The sequence below is a fragment of the Panthera onca genome, chromosome Y (genome assembly GCF_046562875.1).
Source record: "Panthera onca isolate mPanOnc1 chromosome Y, mPanOnc1 haplotype 2, whole genome shotgun sequence".
Taxonomy (NCBI): Eukaryota; Metazoa; Chordata; class Mammalia; order Carnivora; family Felidae; genus Panthera; species Panthera onca.
In genome coordinates this window covers 20,311,109-20,332,732 of record NC_138358.1, presented here as the reverse complement: position 1 = coordinate 20,332,732, position 21,624 = coordinate 20,311,109, and the positions used below count along the sequence as shown (strand labels likewise).

At 37.8% G+C, this 21,624-nt stretch overlaps 1 protein-coding gene across 1 annotated transcript in view; it reads left to right on the top strand.

Moving 5' to 3' along the window:
• LOC145715056 (cullin-4B-like) overlaps positions 1 to 21,624 on the top strand; it is a 103,577-nt gene that overhangs the window by 30,345 nt on the left and 51,608 nt on the right. Inside the window, 3 exon segments of the mRNA XM_081794638.1 lie at positions 18,978 to 19,170; positions 19,969 to 20,073; positions 20,544 to 20,654. Coding sequence (XP_081650764.1) covers positions 18,978 to 19,170; positions 19,969 to 20,073; positions 20,544 to 20,654 — 409 coding nt within the window.

The window sequence follows — 21,624 nt, the reverse complement described above, 5'->3', positions numbered from 1 at the left end:
GTATTTACATGAGATATACAAATATCCCTTGATATTGTTTGAATAAATGGTGTTTTCAGTGCATACCTGGAAATGGAATTGTTCTGTCATATTCTAAAAAGTGGAATTGCTATGTTACATTGTAATTGAATAATCATTAGACTGTTTTCCACGGAGGTGTAACATATTTTATTGCCATGGTGCTGTTTTCCATTTTCTTCCATTTGTTGAAAAGGTTGAAGATGTACTGGAATTCATTTTTTTTTTATGTCTTTGTTGTATTTGGAGGAAAAAGGCATCTGCATCCTGTGCTTTCCTTTGATTACAGTTTTTTTTTTTTTTAACTTGACTAATCTCTTACTTTAGGTCTATTTAGCTTATTTCTTTTTTCCACATTGGTAGATTTTGTGCTTCTCAAAATGGTTCCCTGTCCATCTAGGTTATCTAATTTGTTGTTGTGAAATTGTTTACTCTTTGACCAACATCTCTACATTTCCTCCAACTCCCAACTTCTGGAAATCACCGTTCTACTCTGTATTTCTTTGAGCTCTATTTTTTAGTTAGGTTCCACATATACATGATACCGTAAAGTATTTTTCTTTATGTCTCTGGCTTATTTAACTTAGCATATATCTTCCAGGTTCATCCGTTTTTTGCAAATGGCAGGATTTTCTTCTTTTGTTTAAGTTACTTATTCATTTTTAAGTTATTTATTTAATTTATTATTTATATTTATATTTATATTTATATTTATATTTATATTAATATATATTTAAATATTTATTTATTTATTTATTTATTTATTTATTTATTTATTTACTTACTTACTTACTTACTTACTTATTTCAGGCTCCCATCAACACAGGAACACAACTAAATAATTATCAAATAATCCTAAATATCCCAGACATTGACCAGAAAACTCCCAGAACAAACCCCTCCCAAACAGAGGGGCCATCTGGATGACCTCTTTGGGAAAGTGTCTTTTGTCATGTCTTTTGCCCATTTCTTCACTGGATTATTTGTTTTTTTGGTGTTGAGTTTGATGTTGTTTATACATTTTAGATATTACCCTTTATGTCCTTTGCAAATACCTTCTTCCATTCCACTGTGTTCCTTACAGTTTTGTTGATTGTTTCCTTTGCTGTGGAGAAGATTTTTATCTTCGTGAGGTCCAGTAGTTCAGTTTTGTTTTTGTTTCCCTTGCCTCTGGAACAATATCTAAGAAGTTGGTGCAGCCAAGGTCAAAATGGTTGTTGCCTGTGTTTCCTTCTAGGATTTGATGGCTTCCTGTCTTACATTTGGGTCTTTCATCCACTTGAGTTCATTTTCATGTATGTTGTAAGAGAGAGGTCCAGGTTCATGCTTCTGAATGTTGCTGCTGTCCAGTTTTCCCAACACCATTTGCTGAAAAGACTGTCTTTTTTCCACTGGATACAATTTCATGTTTGTAAAAGACTAGTTAGCCATACATTTATGGGTCCGCTTATGGGTTTTCTTTCCTAATCCATTGATCCATGTGTCTGTGTTTGTGCAGTACCATACTGTATTGATGATTACAGCTTGGCAGTATACCTTGAAGTCCAGAGTTGTGATACCTCTAGTTTTGGTTTTCTTTTTTATTTTAACATTACTTTGATTATTTGGGGTCTTTTCTGGTCCTGTAAACATTTTAGAATTGTCTGTTCTAGCTCTCTGAATGTTTCTGGGGTTAGTTTGATAGGGATTGAATTGACTGTGTGGATTGCTTTGGGTAGAATCGACATTTTAACAATATTTGTTTTCTCAGTTCAGGAGCATGGAATATTTTTCCATTTCTTTGTGTTTTGTATTTCTTTTCATAAACTTCCTATACGTTTCATCATATTGGATATTTTACCTATTTGGTTTGGTTTATTCCTAGGTATTTTATGGTTTTTGGAGCAATTGTATACGGGACTGATTCCTTGATTTCTCTTCTGCTTTATTATTGGTGTATAGAAATACAGCCAGTTTCTTTGCATTGACTTATATCTGGCATCTATGCTTATTCCAGTCAGTTTTAACAGTTTTTGGTGGAGATTTTCAAGAGTTCCACATAGGGTATCATGTAATCTGTGAAAGTGAATTTTGACTTCGTTCTTGCCAGTTTGTATGCCGTCTATTCTTTTTTGTTGTCTGATTGCTGAGGCATGCACTTCCAACACTATATTGAACAACAGTGGTGAGAGCGGACATCCCTGTCATGTTCCTGACTATAGGGGGAATACCCTAAGTTCTTCCCCATTGAGGATGATAATAGGTGTGGATATTTTGTTTATGGCCTTTATATTGTTGAGGAATGTTAATTCTATCTCTGCTTTTGAGTTTTCATTAAGAAAAGATGTTGTATTTTGTCAAACGCTTTTTCTGCATCTGTTGAGAGGATCATATAGTTCTTATCCTTTCTCTTTTTGATGGAGTGTATCACATTGAGATAATTGCAGATAGTGAGCCAGTCTTGCAGTCCAGGAATAAATTCCACTTGATCATGGTGAATAATTCTTTTAATATATTATTGCATTTGTTTTTCTAGTGTCTCGTTGAGAGTTTTTGCATCCGTGTTCGTCAGGGAAATTGGTCTGTAGTTTTCCTTTTTAGTGTTTTTTGTTTTTTAGGGTTTTAAAATCTAGGTGATGCTGGATTCATAGAATGAATATGGACGTTTTCCTTATTAACTCTTCTTGAAATGTTGGTAGAATGCCCTTGAGAAGCCATCTGTCTTTGGACTTTTGGTTTTTTGGGAAATATTTTATTACTTACTCAGTGTCTTTACTGGCTGTGATTTTGTTCAAATTTTCTATTGCTCTTTCAGTGTTGTTAGTTTGTGTCTTTATTGGAATTTGTCCATTTTTTTCCACATTGCCCAGTTTGTTGGCATATAATTTCTTATAATAGTCACTAATTATTATTTGTGTGTCTGTGGTGTTGGTTGTGATACCTCCTCTTTCATTTGTGGTTTTGATCTCTCCTCTTTTATTTGTGACTTTATGTATTTGGGTCCTTTCTGTTTTCTTTCTGGGCTTTATCAATTGTGTTAATTCTTTCAAAGAACCAGATCCTGGTTTTGTTGATCTGTTGTACTTTTTTTGTTATTTCAGTACCATGGATTTCTGCTCTAATCTTTATTATGTCTCTTCCTCTGCTGGATTTTGAGCATTATTTCTTTTACCCAACTCCTTTAGGTGTAAGGTGTTTTTGAGATGTTTCTTCCTTCTTTAGGAATCTTTGAATTGCTATGTGCTTCCTGCATCCCAGAATTTTGAACTGTTGTGTTTTCATATACTTAGGCTTCCATATACTTTTTAATTTGCTTTTTAATTTGGTCGTTAATTTCTAGGTTAACCCTTTGATTCTCTCCCTCTCTCTCAAGTTATATATATAACTTGAATTCTTTTTATAAAAATATAATTTATGAATTCTCTTTATATCTTATGTATTTGTATTTATATGTTTATATAAAAAATAAATATATATTTTTACACATTTATATTTATTTATACATACGTATATAATTGTATTTATATACATATACATACATATATATGTACGTACATTATTTATACATATATGTATACAATGTATTTTTAAATTGATATCTGTACAATACCAGTGCTCATCCCAACAGGTGCCCTCATCAATGCCCATGACCCACTTTCCCCTCTCCCCCACCCCCAATCAACCCTCAGATTGTTCTCAGTATTTAAGAGTCTCATGGTTTACCTACTTCCGTCCCTGTAACTTTTTTTGCCCCTTCTCATCACCCATGGTCTTCTGTTAAGTTTCTCAGGATCCACATATGAGTGAAACATAATGGTATTTGTCTTTCTCTGCCTGACTTTATTTCACTTAGCATAATACTCTCCAGCTCCATCCACCTTGCCACAAATGGCCAGATTTCATTTTTTCTCATTGCCAAGTAGTATCCCATTGTATATGTAAACCACATCTTCTTTATCCATTTGTCAGTTGACGGACACTTAGGCTCTTTCCATAATGCGGCTGTTGTTGAAGGTGCTGCTATAAACATTGGGGTCCAAGTGCCCTTATGCATCATTACTCCTGTAACGCTTGGGTAAATTCCTAGCAGTGCTTTTGTTGGGTCATAGGGTAGTTCTAGTTTTCATTTTTTGAGGAACCTCCACACTGTTTTCCACAGCAGCTACACCAGTTTGCATTCCCACCGACAGTGCAAGAGATTCCCATTTCTCCACATCCTCTCCAGCATCTGTAGTCTCCTGATTTGCTCATTTTAGCCACTCTGACTGGAGAGAGGTGGTATCTGAGCCTGGTTTTGATTTGTATTTCCCTGATGAGGAGTGACATAGAGCATCTTTTCATGTGCCTGTTGGCCATATGGATGTCTTCTTTAGAAAAGTGTCTATTCATGTCTTCTGCTCATTTCTTCACTGGATTATTTGTTTTCCAGGTATGGAGTCTGGTGAGTTCATTATAGATTTTGGGTACTAGCCCTTTGTCCCATACGTCATTATAAATATCTTTTCCCATTCCGTTGGTTGCCTTCTATTTTTGTTGATTGTTTCCTTTGAAGTGCAGAAGCTCTTTGTCTACACGAGGTCCCAATAGTTCATTTTTGCTTTTAATTCCCTTCCTTTTGAGATGCATTGAGCAAGAAATTGTTGCAGCTGAGGTCAGAGAGGTTTTTTTCCTGCTTTCTCCTCTAAGGTTTTGATGGTTTTCTGTCTCACAGTCAGGTCCTCCACCCATTTTGAGTTTATTTTTGTGAATGGTGTAAGAAAATGGTCTAGTTTAATTCTTCTGCATGTTTCTGTCCAGTTCTCCCAGCACGATTTGTTAAAGAGACCGTCTGTTTTTCATTGGATATTCTTTCCTGCTTTGTCAAAGATTAGTTGAGCATGCATTTGTAGGTCCAGTTCTGGGATTTCTATTCTATTTCCTTGGTCTATGTGTCTGTTTTTGTGCCAATACCATACTGTCTTGTTGATGACAGCTTTGTAGAGGCTAAAGTCTGGGATTGTGATGCCTCCCACTTCAGTCTTCTTCTTCAATATTACTTTGGCTGTTCGGGGTCTTTTATGGTTCCATACAGATTTTAGGATTCCTTATTCTAGCTTTGAGAAGAATTTAGATTGGGATTGGGATTGCATTGAATGCGTAGATTGCTTTGGGTAGTATTGCTTTGGGTAGTATCGACATTCCAACAATATTTATTCTGCGAATCCATGAGCTCGGAATGGTTTCCATTTCTTTGTATCTTCTTCAGTTTCCTTCATCAGCTTTCAATAGTTTTCAGCATACACGTCTTTTACATCTTTGGTTGGGTTTATTCCTAGGTATTTTATGATTCTGGGTGCAATTGTGAATGGGTTCAGTTTCTTTATTTCTCTTTATGTTGGTTAATTATTGGTGTATAAAAATGCACGTGATGTCTGTACATCGATTTTGTATCCTGCGACTTTGCTGAATTCATGTATCCATTCTAGCAGCCTTTGGTGGAGTCTCTTGGGTTTTCCTTGTAGAGTATTATGTCATCTGCAAAAGTGAAAGCTTGACTTTAACTTTGCCACTTTTGTTGCCTTTGGCTTCCTTTTGTTGTGTGATTGCTGATGCTACAACTTCCAACATTACGTTAAATAACAGCGGTGAGAGTGAACACCCCTGTCCTGTTACTGATCTCAGGGGGAAACCTCTCAGTGTTTCCCCATTGAGGATGATATTAGCTGTTGGCTTTTCATAAATGGCTTTTATGATGTTTAAGTATGTTCCTTCTATCCTGACATTTCCGAGGGTTTTTATTTAGAAAGGATGCTGAATTTTGTCAAATGCTTTTTCTGCATCGATTGGCAGGATCATATGGTTCTTTTCTTTTCTTTTGTTAATGTGATGTATCCCATTGATTGATATGCGAATGTCAACCAGCCCTGCAGCCCAGAAATGAATTCCACTTGATCATGGTGAATAATTATTTTTATATACGGTAGAATTTGATTTGCTAGTATCTTGTTGAGAATTTGTGCATCCGTATTCATCAGGGGTATTAGCCTGTAGTTTTGTTTTGTTTTGTTTTGTTTTGTTTTGTTTTGTTTTGTTTTTGCTGGATCTCTGTCTCATTTGGGAATCAAAGTAATGCTGGCTTCATGGAATGAGTCTGGAAGTTTTCCTTCCCTTTCTATTTTTTTTGAACAGCTTGAGAAGGGTATGTATTATCTCTCTTTAAATGTCTTGTAGAATTCCCCTGGGAAGCCATCTGGTCCTGGACTCTTATTTGTTGGGAGATTTTTGATAACTGATTCAATTTCTTTGCTGGTTACGGGTCTGTTCAAGTTTTCTATTTCTTCCTGTTTCAGTTTTGGAAGTGTGTGGGTGCTTAGGAATATGTCCATTTCTTCCAGGGTATCCAGTTTGTTGGCATAACATTTTTCATAGTATTCCCTGATAACTTCATGTGTTTCTGAGGGACTGCTTGTAATAATTCCATTTTCTTTCATGGAATGAATGAAATTTTTATCTATTTGGGTCGTCTCCCTTTTCTTTTTGAGAAGCCTGGCTAGAGGTTTATCAATTTTGTTTATTTTTCCAAAAAAAACCAACTCTTGTTTGCATTGATCTGCTCTACAGTTTTTTTAGATTCTATATTGTTTATTTCTGCTCTGATATTTATTATGTCTCCTCTTCTGCGGGGTTTGGAGTGCCTTTGCTGTTCTGCTTCTTGTTTCTTGAGGTATGCTGTTAGATTTTGTATTTGGGATTTTTCCTGTTTCTTGCGAGAGGCCTGGATTGCAATGTATTTTCCTCTCAGGACTGCCTTCACTGCATCCCAAAGCATTTTGATTGTTGTATTTTCATTTTCATTTGTTTCCGTATATTTTTCAGTTCCTTCTCTAATTGCCTGGTTGACCCATTCATTCTTTAGTAGGGTGTTCTTTAACCTCCATGCTTTTGCAGGTTTTCCAGACTTTTTCTTATGGTTGATTTCAAGTTTCCTAGCATTATGATCTGAAAGTGTGCATGGTATGATCTTTATACTTACTAAGGACTGTGTTGTGACCCAGTATGTGATGTATCTTGGAGAAAGTTCCATGTGCACTCGAGAAAAAAGTATATTCTGTTGCTTTGGAATGCAGAGTTCTAAATATATCTGTCAAGTCCATCTGATTCAATGTATCATTCAGGGCCCTTTTTTCTTTCTGATCCTGTGTAGATGATCAATCCATTGTTGTATGTGGGGTATTAAAATCCCCCTGCCATTATCACATTCTTATCAATAAGCTTGCTTATGTTTGTGATTCATTGTTTTAGATACTTGGGGGCTCCAGAATTTGGTGCATAGACATTTACAATTGTTAGGTCTTCCTTATGTATAGACCCTGTAATTATTATATAATGCCCTTCTTCATCTCTTCTTGCAGGTTTCAATTTAATGTCTAGTTTTTCTGATATAAGTATGGCTACTCATGCTTTCTTTTGACTTCCAGTAGCATGATAGTTCTCCATCTTTCAATGTCACTTCAATCTGAAGGTGTCCTCAGGCCTAAAATGAGTCTCTTGTAGATAGCAAATAGATGGGTCTTGTTGGTTTTTGTTTTTTTTTTATCCATTCTGATACCCTGTGTTTTTCCATACATTCAGTGTTATTTTTGAAAGATACGGGTTTAGAGTCATTGTGTTACTGGTAGGTTTCATGCTTGTGGTGGAGTCTCTGGTCCTTTGTGGTCCTTGCCACATTTCACTTACCGACTCCCCCTTAGGATCTCTTGTAGGGCTGGTTTAGTGGTGATGCATTCCTTCATTTTTTGTTTGTTTGTTTGGGAAAACCTTTATATCTCCTTCTATTCTGAGTGACAGACTTTCTGGATAAAGATTCTTGGCTGCATATTTTTTTCTGTTCATCACATTGAAGATTTCCTGCCATTCCTTTCTGGCCTGCCAAGTTTCGGTAGACAGATCAGTCACGAGTTTTATCGGTCTCTCTTTATATGTTAGAGCATGTTTATTCCTAGCTGCTTTCAGAATTTTCTCTTTATCCTTGTATTTTGCCAGTTTTACTGTGATATGTTGCGCAGAAGATCAATTTAAGTTATGTCTGAAGTGGGTTCTCTGTGCCTGTTGGATTTCAATGCCTGTTTCCTTCCCCCGATCAAGGAAGCCTCAGCTATGATTTGTTCAAGGACACCTTCAGCCCCTTTCTCTCTCTTCTTCTTCTTCTGGAATTCCTATGATATGGCTATTGTTCCATTTGATTGCATCACTTAGTTCTCTAATTCTCCCCTCATAATCCTGGATTTTTTCTCTCTCTCTCTTTTTCTCAACTTTCTCCTTTTCCATAATTTTATCTTCTACTTCCCCTTTTCTCCCCTCTGTCTTCAGTCTGCTCTGTGGCTGCCTCCCTTGTGTTTTACACTTCATTTAGAGCATTTTTAATTCCTCATGACTATATTTTAGTCCCTTGATCTCTGTAACAATAGATTCTCTGCTGTCTTCTCTGCTCTTTTCAAGCTAGCAATATTTATGACTGTTATTCTAAATTCTTGTTCAGTTATGTTGCTTAAGTCGGTTTTGATCAATTCATTAGCCGTCTCTACCTCCAGGAATATCTTTTTAGGAGAATTCTTCTGTTTCCTCATTTGGGGTATTTTACTGTCCCTTATGCATTTTAAAAGCTTGTTGTGTGCTCTGCACCTGCGAGCACTGCTATGTTAAAGGAGGGTCATACACTGTCCAGGGTCTGGCCCTTCAGGAGGTGTTTTCTGGAGATTGTTACTCGCTCTGTGTTGTTGTGACTTTGGTTATTTTATTACCCTACTGATAGTGATATTTTAAACCCTACACCAGGCGTGCTTTGATTTGTTCCTTTGAGTAACCTATAAAGGAAAACAGACAAACAGGAGACAAAACCACTCAAGCACAGAAGAAACAAACAAACAGCACAAAGAAACAAATAAGAACAAAAAACTAAAGACTGAAAAAACAAACTGAAAATGACCCACTAGAATTAAATTAGAGAGTGGAGGCGTTGATGATGGAAGAGCACATACAAGAAGAGAAATGATAGGAGTGTGGGAAGAAGAAAAACTAAACGTTGACTAGGCAGAGAGACTAAAAGGCTTAATCCATAGAGAGAAAGGAAAATAAAGGAGGAGGCAGGGAAACGAAACGAAGATAGTTACCCAGACAGAGAAACTATATGGCTTGATTATTCCAGAGAGAGAGAAAGAAATGTAAAGAAGGACGTGTAGAACATGTATCAAGACAATGGATTAAATATGTCTGTTTAGACAAACCAATAAACAGAGTAACCAGCCTAGGGGAGGGAAGAGATAAGGAGGAGAAATGGAGGTGGGGGGAGAATATATCTTAAATACCCAGAATTGATCTAGAGTTAATCCAGGCAGTGTTGAAGTGCTTGTCGGGGGGAGTTTTCCACAGGGTCTGTGCCGCTCTGGTGGTTACCCAGTGCTGAGGAGTGTGGTTTGGTATAATCGGGACCCAGCTCCCTCCACTGTGGGCCCCAGGGGTGATCCTTGAGGCCCTGCCTTGATGGTGGTGGTGGCGGGGCGGGGGGGGGGTGGGGAATGGCAATCCCCCAGTCTCTTCTCCAGGGACCAGACTCAGTGGACTTTGTTTGAGTCCTCCTTACTGTGCCGCTGGCATAGATGGGGCGGTCCTTCTTGCTCCACTAACTCCCCCGACCCTGTGCTTGGCTAGGATTCAAAGTCCTGCTTCCCTGCGCTCTGGCACTGGGGGAGCGCCTCTCAGTGTGCTCCAATATGTGGCTCCAGCTGGGTTTGTGCCGCCACGCTTCAGGGAGGACTGCTTTTTCCTACTGCGGACTGAGCCACCGCCCTTGCAGACTCAGGCAGACACAGGCAGGCTTTGTCTTTACCACAGCACTCCAGGGAGACAGCCGCCTTTTCCTACTGCAGACTGTGTCCTCAGCCTAGCCACTGAGCCTGGGGGTGGCAGCTGCAGGCAGGCTTTGTACTATCGCTCAGCCCTCCAGGGAGGGAACCACTTGGTCCCAGCTGGGGACTGAGCCCCTGATTAACCACCACACCCAGGCCTTGGCTGCCCTCCTCCCCCTGTCCGGGAACAGGGAGCCAGACCCAGTCCGAAGAAAACCCCACATTTAGAGATCAGATCCCTCTCCATCTCAGTCTGAGGTCTTTCTCCTGTCTGGATATGGTCCTACACTTCCCTAGCTGCTCTTTCCTTTCCCTTTGTCTCTCCGCAGAAGGGGGTCCCTCCCCTCCATGCCCACGTGGGCTTTTTTTTTTATCTCCCTCAGTTCACAGTCACCCACATGTTTTTCTCCAACTTTCAAATTTTCTTCCTGGTAGATTCAGCCTCTTTTCCTCCAGGCTTTGGTGTTCAAAGTCCCTCGGCTTGTGCACTTCTTTGTTTGAGAGTCGCAGGAAGTATGGATCTGCCTACTTCTCCACCATGTTGTCCCCTCCTCCCCTAAGCCATTGATTCTTTAGGATGTTCTTTAATCTCCAAGTTTTGTGGTTGCACCAAATTTTCCTTGTGGTGGATTTTGTGTTTCATACTGTTGGGATCTGAAAAATATGCATGGTCTTAACTCGGTATTTTTTTTTTTTTTGTATCTCATGAAGGCTGATTTGTAACCCATTATGTAATCTGTTCTACAGAATGTTCCATGTGCACTTGAAAAGAATGTGTACTTTGCTCCTTTAGGATGAAATATTCTGAATGTATCTGTTAAGTCCATCTAGCCCAGTGTGTTATTCAAAGCCATTGTTTCCTTCATTTTCTGCTTGGATCATCTGTCCATTGATGTAGGTTGAGTGTTAAAATCCCCTCCAATTACGGTGCTTTTCTCAACGAGTTTCTTATATTTGTAATTAAAATTTACATATTTGGGTGCTGTCACACTGGTGGCATAAATATTTACAATTGTTAGGTCTTCTTGATGAATGGTACCTTAATTATAATTCACTTCATCTCTTTTTATAGTTTTTGTTTTAAGATCTAGTTTGACATAAGTACGCCTACTCCAGCTTTCTTTTAATGACCATTAGCTTGATACGTGGTTCTCCAGTCCCCTTCTTTCAGTGTGTAGGTGTCTTCAGGAGCAAAATGAGTCTCTTGTAGGCAGTATACAGATGGGTCTTGTTTTTTTATCCATTCTGATAGCATACGTGTTTTTATTGGAGCATTTTGGTCCATTTACATCTAGAATAATTATTGAAAGGTATCAATTTAGTGTCATTGTGTTACTCATAGAAGTGTTATTTTTGTGATGATCTCTGTTCCTTTGTAGTCTTTGTTGATTTGGTCTTTTTATTTTGTTTTGATTTGTTTTTTCTCCATTCAGAGTCCCCCTTAAAATTTCTTGCAGGGCTGATTTAGTGGTTCACAAACTCATTTAAGTTTTTGTTTTTATGGGAAACTCTGTATCTCTCCTATTCTGAATGACAGTTTTGCTGTATAAAGAATATCTGGTATTCAGCACATTTAATGTATCCTTTTACTCGTTTCTCGTCTTCCATGTTTCTGTGACATACCTGCTGGGAACCTGATATGTCTTCCCATGTAGGTTAAACACTTTTCCCCTTGCTGCTTTCAAATTGTTGTCTTATATTTTGTGATTTTGACTATGATATGCATTTGTAATGGTCAGTTTTCCTTGAATGTAATGGGAGTTCTTGGTGCTTCTTGGATTTTTATGTCTGTCCTCCAGATTAGGGAAGTGTTCAGATACAATTTGCTCCTATAAACCTTCTGCCCATTTTCCTGTCTCTTCATCTTCTGGGACTCCTATGATTCAGATGTCATTCCTTTCTTAATAAGTTATTGGTTTCTCCAAGTCTTTGTAGTGATCTTTTGGTTTTGTTTACCTTTTTTCCCTGCTTAATTATTTTCCATAATTTTATCTTCTGTATGCTGTTTTGCTTCATCCATTCTCGGCTGTCACGGCATTCATTTGAGATTGCATCTTGGTTAGCGAATTTTTAGTTTTGGGCTGCCTAGGTTTTAGTTCTTTTATTTCTGCATTAAGGGATTGTCCTGTGTTCTATGCGTTTGTTTTTGTTTTTTTTTTCGACTCAGCTCGTATTCATATTATCATGATTTTAAAATCTAGTTCAGACATTTTACTTATACGTGTATTGATTAAATCCCTGCCACCATTTTTTTCCTGTTCTTTTTTGGGGGTGAATTCCTGCGTCTTGTCATTTTAGAGGAAGAAAAAATTTAATAAAATAAAAAATTTAAATTAAAAATTTAAACACGAAATAAATAAAGGAATCTAGATCCTAGGTGTGTTTTGGTCTTCTTGTTGAGGAAAGCTTAATAGGATAGAGTAAAAAAAGAAAGGGAAAAAGTTAAAAAATTAAAAACTAAAAAAAAAATTAAATAATAGAGTAGAATAAAAATTTTAAAAATAAAAAATAACTTGTTTCTGATATAGAAATAGAAAAATAACACAAACAAAAACAGAAGGAAAGAAAATCAACAAATAAATGAAACAGCAAACAGCAAGAAACCTGAATGAAGTTACATCTAGTTTCCCTGGTGCAGAACACTATAGTCCGTAGTCTAATAAGAAGGTAGAAGGAATTTGTGCTGGTCTTCTTGAGGATGTATATGGAGAGCAGTTAGCAGGGCTTGGTATAACAGCTCTGTTCTCCACTTGATGGCACTGCTTAGCCTACTGGGCTTGATCTGTGTGTGAGTTTTCACATGCTCTAGAGGAGAAAAATGGCTTTATTCAGTTGCCTAGTCTCTGGAAGGCAAACTTCACGCTCTCACATCCCACAGTCAAGCATCCTTCCTCTGTCTGGTGCTTTTGTCCACTCCCCACCTCTACTCTGGGTCCAAGATACCTGCCTGCCAGGTGGTGTCTCCTTCCAGACTTCTATCTCAGATGGGGCTGTGTTGAAAACCCCACAGTTCAGAGACCCTGGTGGCTCTGGGGTCTGTTTGTACTGATTCTCTGGGGCAGTTCCCTTTGAGCAATGGCCAGTACCCTGGCTCAATGACAAGACACTCATGTGATTGTGCAGCAGTGGATATTTAGAGTTAATGGCATATTCACAACATACAGCTGGTGCCCGTTTTCACCGCACTCTGGTATCTTTGTTCCAATACCAGCAAATGTGGCTGCTCTCCAGGGTCTGCTGGGACTTTTGCTTATGGGGAGGCTGTATGGCTTCTACCAAATGTCCTCCAAGCAGGGGTGCCACTTTTCCCCGTGTGGCACGTGGACCCATCAGACCCCTCTGTCTACTCGTGGACGTTCTCACCAGAGCACTGCCAGGTACTTTCTCACCAGAGCACTGCCAGGTATTAAGCTTCAAACCTCAGACACTGTGCTCCACTGTTTATAGAATCCTGTGGTATTGAAACCCTCTCATTTCTCTCCATCAGTGGTTTTGGGAAACAGAATATTGGTCCAGTCCTCTCTGAGTTTTTTCACTCATTTTTTTCTCTTCAGCTACTTTCGGGCGGGGGGGTGGGGGTGGTTTTCTTGCATGATCCTGATATGCTACGCTGTCCCCTTTTCTCTTTTCTCCCTTCCTTCCACATAGGAGACTCTGTGGCATCTCTCCGCTGGTTAATCTCTCCATACAATGTACCTGCTAAGTCCTCTGTCTCAAATTATGCAGACTATTGCATTAATCCTCAGATCAATGCCGTAGGTGTTCAAAATGGTTTGATGCTCATCTTTGATGCTCATCTAGCTGCATTGCATGGATGAGACAGGGTGTGTTGGTGTAGGAGCTGCTTTGGAGGAATGCCTGCTACGTGAGGAAGGTTGGATGGAGTGGATCTACAGTGGAACTTGGAAGCAGGGGAACCAGATGGCAGGGGAACTCTTTCCCTCGGAGGCAGGGGAACTCTTTCTGATAGAAAGATAGGTGCAGAGTGTTCACACTAGTTCCTATAAATGTCTGTGTATCTCGACCGGGGAATGGGAAAGAAATGGCATCTGTTAACACTTACGTTCCTGGCATAGCATCCTAAAATTTCTGCTCCACTCCCAGGACGTATTCTGAGGTTAGTAAATAAATCTCCTTCACATATACCTCAGGCTCTTTCAGAAGTCCTGCTTCTGTGCTATATCTTATCCAGGTTATTGTTTATACTTGCTCTTCAAGATAGAGACTCAGTTTCTTTCTTTCTTAGAGAAAAAGAGAGCATGAGTGAGGTGAGAAGCAGAGGAAGAGAGAGAATTTAAGCAGGCTCCACAGTTAGTGCTGAGCCTGACACAGGACTCAGTCTCATGACCTCAGAGATCATGGCCTAAGCCAAAATCAAGAGTCAGATGCCCAACCAGCTGAGTCACAAAGGCACAGCAGACTCAATTTATTGCTACTTTCTGGCTCTCCTGTAACTGAGACGACTGATTTTTAAAAATACCTGGAGTTAAGCCCATGTACATAGTAGCTAAAAGTTGAGATCCAGTGGCTTTCAAAGCTACAAGTTATAGTGAGTTATCTTCTAGTGCAGGTCTCCTGTGCTGTGGGTGCCTAGTATGTGCCTGCTCTTCTTCCTTCTCCATGCTTATGGTGTTCTTCCATTTTTTGGTTAGTCTCACCAGAGGTTTGGTCCTAATAAAGTCTTCGTTCTCCTATGTTTTCTGCTTTGGCCTCATCTGTGATAAACTGGAAAATATTTATGCCAGTCTTTGTGTAATTTTCAGATTAGTTCCACTGATGTGGCTGTTTTCTTGGTGTGTCTTTGGGGTGAGGTGAGCTGGGGATCCTCCTACTCCACCATCTTCCCAGGACTCTCACAGATTGTTTCTTATGCTTGATTGAATGTGTTGTTTAAACTCTCTGCTGAATTTTTCAAAGCAGTAATTGCATTCCTTAGCTCTAGGTGTTCTAGTTTGGTTTTAAAATCATTTCTCTATTTGTGTTGATTCTCCCATTTATGTAATTTTTCCTGTTTTCATTCAACTTCATTAAAAACTTCCTGTGGTGTTGTCACATGCCCCTTGTTCCTTGTTCTTTTATTGTCGTGTGTGAGACCTGCGTATTTGAAAGTGATGAGCTCATACAAGGTTAACAAGTGTACTTTGGTGGGAAGATTTTTACCAGTCCATCTATATGAGGTTTCTGAACAGGCCAGCGTAGAACATCGATGGGTGATTAGGGCTACTTCTGGTGTGTCTGCTCAGGCAGGGTTACCACCAACACTGAGGACAGGCTGGACTTGCATCAGGGCACATCCATTGACTATTCCGAGGGCTGCTGAGATGCCTCTGTGGTTAGGCGAAAGACAGGATGTGCTCCTTTGCCAGGATTGGATTTACTGTGCGGCTACGTAGCGTTGTATGCTGGGCTTCATGATCAGGAGAGGCCACCAAGTGGGAATCCATTGTCAGGCAAGACCATTCGCTGGGCTCTCTACCTTTGCCACTGGTTGAGTGGGACCACCAGCTCTTTTACCTGGCTGAAGTGGTGTTTCAGATTGTGCACTGCATTAGGTGAGAGGAGTATTAGACCAGAGCCACTGTGTGTTGTTTTTCAGCAGAGTGGCTGACCAGTCTCCCAGATAAGATAGTTAGATTTAGGTTGGTGGCTAGCTTTGTGATTGGGCGGAGTCAAAGTCTGTGCCACATGGTCAAGTTTCCGGGATGACTGGGGCTTCAAGTTATAGTCTGTGGGTCAGTGGGCAGCTTGCCTGGTTTTCTGCCCAGAAGGGTCACAGACCCAGCTCCAAGCCAAACCAAATCACTGGTTGGTGACCTCAGCTGTACTCCTTACTCAGTTGCATTTGCTTGTGTGGGTGCTGTCTGGGATGCAATGCCTCTGCCATAATCTGACCTTTGATTATTGTGAGCTCTGTGTCCTTCTTTGTGACTAGCTTACACATGGTCCAGCCTTTACCATAGGTGGTCTGTCAGTGTTCCCTACACAGTAGTTTTCTTCCTGGGGCCACCCATGAATACTGGCAAAGCTAAGTGTCAGCCTTAAACTATCTTTTTACCACTGGAAAAACTAGGTCCAGAGTACATCTCTCAGTGTGGTACTATTCCGGCCTGGGGGAGGACAGTATGTATGTATAGTCAGTGTGAAATTGCTGACATTACTGTTTGATGCAGCTTTTCCCAGTTTTTGTGCTTCTAGAAAGGAGCACTTCAGACTCACCCAGGAGGTTCTAGGGTTTTCAAAAGTGTGTTCTTGTGTTGCCAAGTTTTCTTCTCAAAATTTTCTATAGAATAGACTAGACTGTTGCTTGTTAATCCATGTTTTTATGTGGAGAGACCGGGGTCCAGGACCACCTATTCCAGAGTGTTGCTGATTTCATTATCATTTATCAGTTTTGTTTATATTTGCTGTGAAGCATTCGGTTTTATGATCCTGACTTTTCATTTCAGTTTTCATTTCCTTTCATTTTCTTGATTTTATCTTTTGATTTGTTTCTTCTGTACTTCCCATGCTAGTTTTGTTTAGTTTTCTCTCCTTTTTCTGGTTCCTTGAACCGTAAAGCTAGCGATTTGATTTGAGGTCTTTCTCATGTAAGCATATATGGATGTAAATTTCTCTCTCTTGCATCGTTTTATAAATTTTGGTATATGGTGTTGTAATTTTCATTTGTGTCTGTTTTCTGATTTCCTACGTGACTTGTTTGGCTGTTTAAGAATGTGTTTAATTTGCACATAATTGCAATTTTCCACTTTTTCTTTCTGAAAATCATTTCTGGTTTTGTCCCATTGTGGTGAGATAATATACTTTGTGTGATTTTAATCTTTTACATTTTATTGCAGATAGTTGTGTGGCCTAAAATCCTGAGAGTGTTCTGGGTGAATTTAAGAAAAATGTACATTCTGATGTTCTGTGGATTATTAATATATCTGTTAGGTCTAGTTTAAATGTTGTTTTGTTGTCTATTTTTTCTTTATGTTTGTCCACTTGTTATATCAGTTTATTAAAGCGGGCCAGTAAAGTATCCCACTATTGTACAACTTCCTCCCCCGTTTGTGTGAATTTTTGCTTCAGAAGGTTTAAAGCTCTATCTTAGAAATTGTTCTATTTCTTGACAAATTGACTCTTTTTTAAAAGTAATCTCTATACTCATTGTGGGGCTTGAACTAAAAGCCTGAGGTCAAGAGTCAGGTATTCTACAGACTAAGCCAGCCAGGCACCTCTAAACTGACCCTTTTTAAAATATAATATTTTTCTTTTTCTACTGTAACAAAGGCAAGTTTGTCTAATAGGGGTATAGCCACTGCAGCTCTCTTTTATTACGACTTGTGTGATATTACGACTTGTTCCTTCCTTTTTCTTTGAATATTATTTGTGTCTTTGGATCAAAAGGGAGTCCAAGTAGTAGATTAGGTTTTCAAAATTTGTTTCGCCAGTATCTACCTTTCAACTGGGGAGTTTATTCCATGTACACTTAATTATTGACAAGAAAGGCCTTCTGCCATTATAATGTTTGCTTTTTATGTGTCTTATGTGTATATAAAAGTTCTTTTATAAATGCCTTTTTATAGGCTTTTATAAAGGCTGTATAAAATTACAGCCTGACTTTACTGCTGACTTTTTCTAGTGCACTCCTTAGATTCATCTCTGATTTAATTGTCTGTGTATTTTAAAATTCTTTTGTTATTGATTGATTTGGGGATTGTAAGGAGAATCTTTTTTATTAAATATAGTTTGAAATTGGGGCGCCTGGGTGGCTCAGTCGTGGTTAAGCGGCCGACTTCGGCTCAGGTCACGATCTCGCGGTCCGTGAGTTCGAGCCCCGCATCGGGCTCTGTGCTGACAGCTCAGAGCCTGGAGCCTGTTTCAGATTCTGTGTCTCCCTCTCTCTCTGCCCCTCCCCTGTTCATGCTCTGTCTCTCTCTGTCTCAAAAATAAATAAACGTTAAAAAAATTAAAAATAATCAAAATCTCTAAAAAAATATATAGTTTGAAATAATAATGACTTAGGTGCAGTAGTATGCAAAAACTCTGCTGTATACAGTTCCATTCCTTCATGTTTATGCTTTTGTCTCACATTGAATCTCTACACATCCATGTTTATGAAAATAGGTTTACGTTCGTTGCTTAATACATTTGTCTCCTAAATCATATATAGTAACAAGGAATTATAATCTATACTTAGAAGAAACTGGCCTTTATATTTATGTGTGCTAATACATTTACAAATGTTTTTGTTCATTTTTAATATGTCTTCAAACTATTACCTGTTGTTCTTTTATTTCAACACTAAGAAATCCCATTAGTTTTTCTTAGAGGGCAGGTCTACTAGCAAAGAACTATCTCAGCATTTGTTTATCTTCTTATTTCCTAATTTTTCTTCACTATTAAAGAATGTTTTTTCTAGATATAGAATTTTTGGTGACAGTTTTTCCGCCCAGCACTTTAAAGAGGTTATCCTGTTGCCTCTTGACTTTCACACATATAATGGGGTTTATTACTATTGAGGATCCATTGAATTGCTTCTCTTAACTGCCTCTAAGAACATTTAGATGTTGAAGGTGAGATGTCAAGAAGTTGTGTTATTTCATAGTTTCTTTCTTCATTAAGTGTTTTCCCTAGTTTTAAGTTCCTGATTTTATTCCAGAATTTGGAAAATTTGATACTGACAAGTTTTGATAGCTTTATGATTCTTTTAATGCAATCCATTTTTGGTGATCCCTTTCACTTCCCTTTCTACCTCTTTTTTTTTTTTTTTTTTTTTTTGGTTTTTGTTTTGTGTATTTTCAGATACTTTTCTTCTGCTATATGTCCCTGTTACTCTATACACTCACCCTCCTTTTTGATTTATTAGGCACCATAGACTTGCATTTCTGATATGTTTCTAAATAATTCTCCACTCAGATGAACTTTTGATTTACATGTATTTATGTTGGCTTCGTTTCCAGATTATCTTGTCTTTATCTAGAAATGAATTTTTCTTTTGAGATTTACTGAATATTTGCATTTCTGAGATTTCCTTGTAAATGATGTAAAATTTTCTATTAAAGGTGTTTTACTTGCTGTGTAAATACAATAACCTGACTTACTTTTATTTTCCAGAAATTTGGTAGCAGCATAGTTATTAACCCTACGAAAGATAAGACAATGGTGCAAGAGCTTCTGGATTTTAAAGATAAGATAGATTTTATTATTGAAGCGTCTTTTCTGAAAAATGAGAAAATTATTGTTGCTATGAAAGGTGCTTTTGAAACGTTTATTAATAAAAGACCTAACAAACCAGCTGAGCTTCTAGGTATGGTTTTCAATTTTACGCAATATGTATTTTATTTTTTATTTTGTTGTTTTAAATTATGTAACAAGAGTTCAGTTTGACCTCCTGATTGGTCATAATGTTGCCAGATTGACTACCAATGTTTGTAATAAACTATTTCTCTCAACTTTAGCGTTCACAAGACTTTGTTCCTTTGTTTAATAGTAACCCAGCCCTTTGGAAGCTCATGTGTCTTTAGCGTCCTATAAAATTATCAGTTTCTCTTATCAGTAGATAAGACTCATTTTAAAATAAATGAAAGCTTTCCTTACTCTCATGAAACCTAATGATTTTATATTATAAGGGATATCTTTTTGCTGACATAAAAACTTGAAACACAGTATCAATTTGATTGTTCAAGAAACCTGAAACACATTATCAATTTGATTTTTCAAGAACAATAAATTATTTAGATGAGTACAATCAACATTTAATAAGTCCTTAAGACTTTGGGGTTAATATAATCTCAGTTTCATGCAATATCTCGCAATATTTTGTTTTTAAAAATAGATTAGGGGCATGGTAGTGAGGAAATGACTATATTGTAATATTTGATCATTGAGGTTATAGAAATATAAAAATATCAGTGTAGAACTTACAGGAAGTAATTTATCTTTTTCTGCCACTCATCTGTCCGTTAACTCATTTATTCATTTTTTGTTTCATGAAAATTAATGCACCTCACTCTGGGGGAAAGTATTTGCTTGAATAAATGGTTTTTGTTCATATACATATTTGAAAATATAGCATTACTTAGAAAATTATTTTTTTACATTTTAGCAAAGTATGTGGATTCAAAGCTCCGTACAGGTAACAAAGAAGCTACGGATGAAGAACTTGAAGAATTATTAGCTAAAGTGGTAATTTTATTTAGGTTTATTCATGGTGAGTAATTTGGTTTAAATGTCTATTTAAAAGTTTTAAAAAATGGTAACATTGGGGAAGTATAAAGCACTAAGTGCAAATCCCAACCTAAATTGAATTCAAATAATGTTTTCTGGTGGTAAAACTGATAACTTTAAAAAGCTAACAATTCAGTGGCAATAAGTACGTTCACATGATTGTGCAGCCATCACAATTACTTAATCTCAAAAATTTCAGTATAAACTCCATACACATTAAGCAGTCATTTGTCATTTCCTTCTTGCCTTCAGCTTCTGGAAACCAAAAATTTGACTGCTCTCTATATGAACTTAAGTGTTCCGAGATACTTTATATAAGTGCATTCAGATAATACGTAACCATCTGTTTCACTTGCTGTTTTCAGATGTATTGAATATAGTGTCTCATTTAATTTTCTGCCATTTTGCATTTTCCATCTTTGGCATTAAGGTGTTTTTCCTTAAATGTCACAGAGAAAGATGTTTCTGAAGCCTTCTACAAAAAAGATTTAGCAAAACGTCTCTTACTTGATAAGAGTGCTTCAGTTGATGCAGAAAAGTCAATGCTGTGCAAACTTAAACAAGGTGTGTGTCTTGACAGGTATATTGTTTGTTTCAGTCATATTTTTTGAGGGGGGGGGGCTTTTGTGCTTCATGAATCTGGGTGGAGAACTATGATTTCATTTCAGTGTTTACCTCTCATTTGGTAAGAGCTTGTTCTACACATCATTTTACAAACTACTAATTTAATGTGGTTATCCAAAAGTGTATGCACTCATTTGGCAGCTCTGTCATCATCCTTATGTGTTCCCACAGGCAGGTTATTTTAAGATTTGTATTTATAAATTTAGGATATTGGCTAAACTCTGGATAAGGTGGGATCATCTCACAAACATAAGTAAAAAGTAAGAGAAGCATGAAGATGTATAAAAAGGCAATTTAACCTAGTCAGAAAATTGAGGACAGTTTCTTTAAGGAAGCATGATTGAAATACAATGTGGAGATACAGAAATGTTGACGATGATAGCAGAAGTTAGTCCGTGCTAGAAAGAGTTTAGCAATTTGAAACGCTGGGGAATCAGAATAATCAGAGAAGAACACACAAGAGCTGTCATAAAGGCTAAACTGAAAAGTTAATAGGTGTAAGATTTTGCGTGACCTTGGAGACCTTGTCTGTGATAACTGTTTTGTACCCTGGAAGCAGGATTATTTAAACAATTTGAAATAAGTTGTAGAAGTACTAATTTCTTTGTTTTTTTCTTTGTATTTTTTTCAGGTTTTTATTTAAATTTCAGTTAGTTCAAATACAGTGTAATAATAGTTTCAGGTGTACAATTTAGTGAGTCATAATTTCCATACAACACCCACGGCTCATCAAAATAAGTGTCCTTTTTAATCCCCATTACCCATTTAAGCCATCTCGCACCCACCTCCCCTTCCGGTAACCATCATTGTGTTCTCTATAGTGAAGAGTCTGATTTGCCATCCGTCTTTTTTTTCGTCTTCTATGTTTATCTGTTGTGTTTCTTAAATTCCACACACTAGTGAAATTATA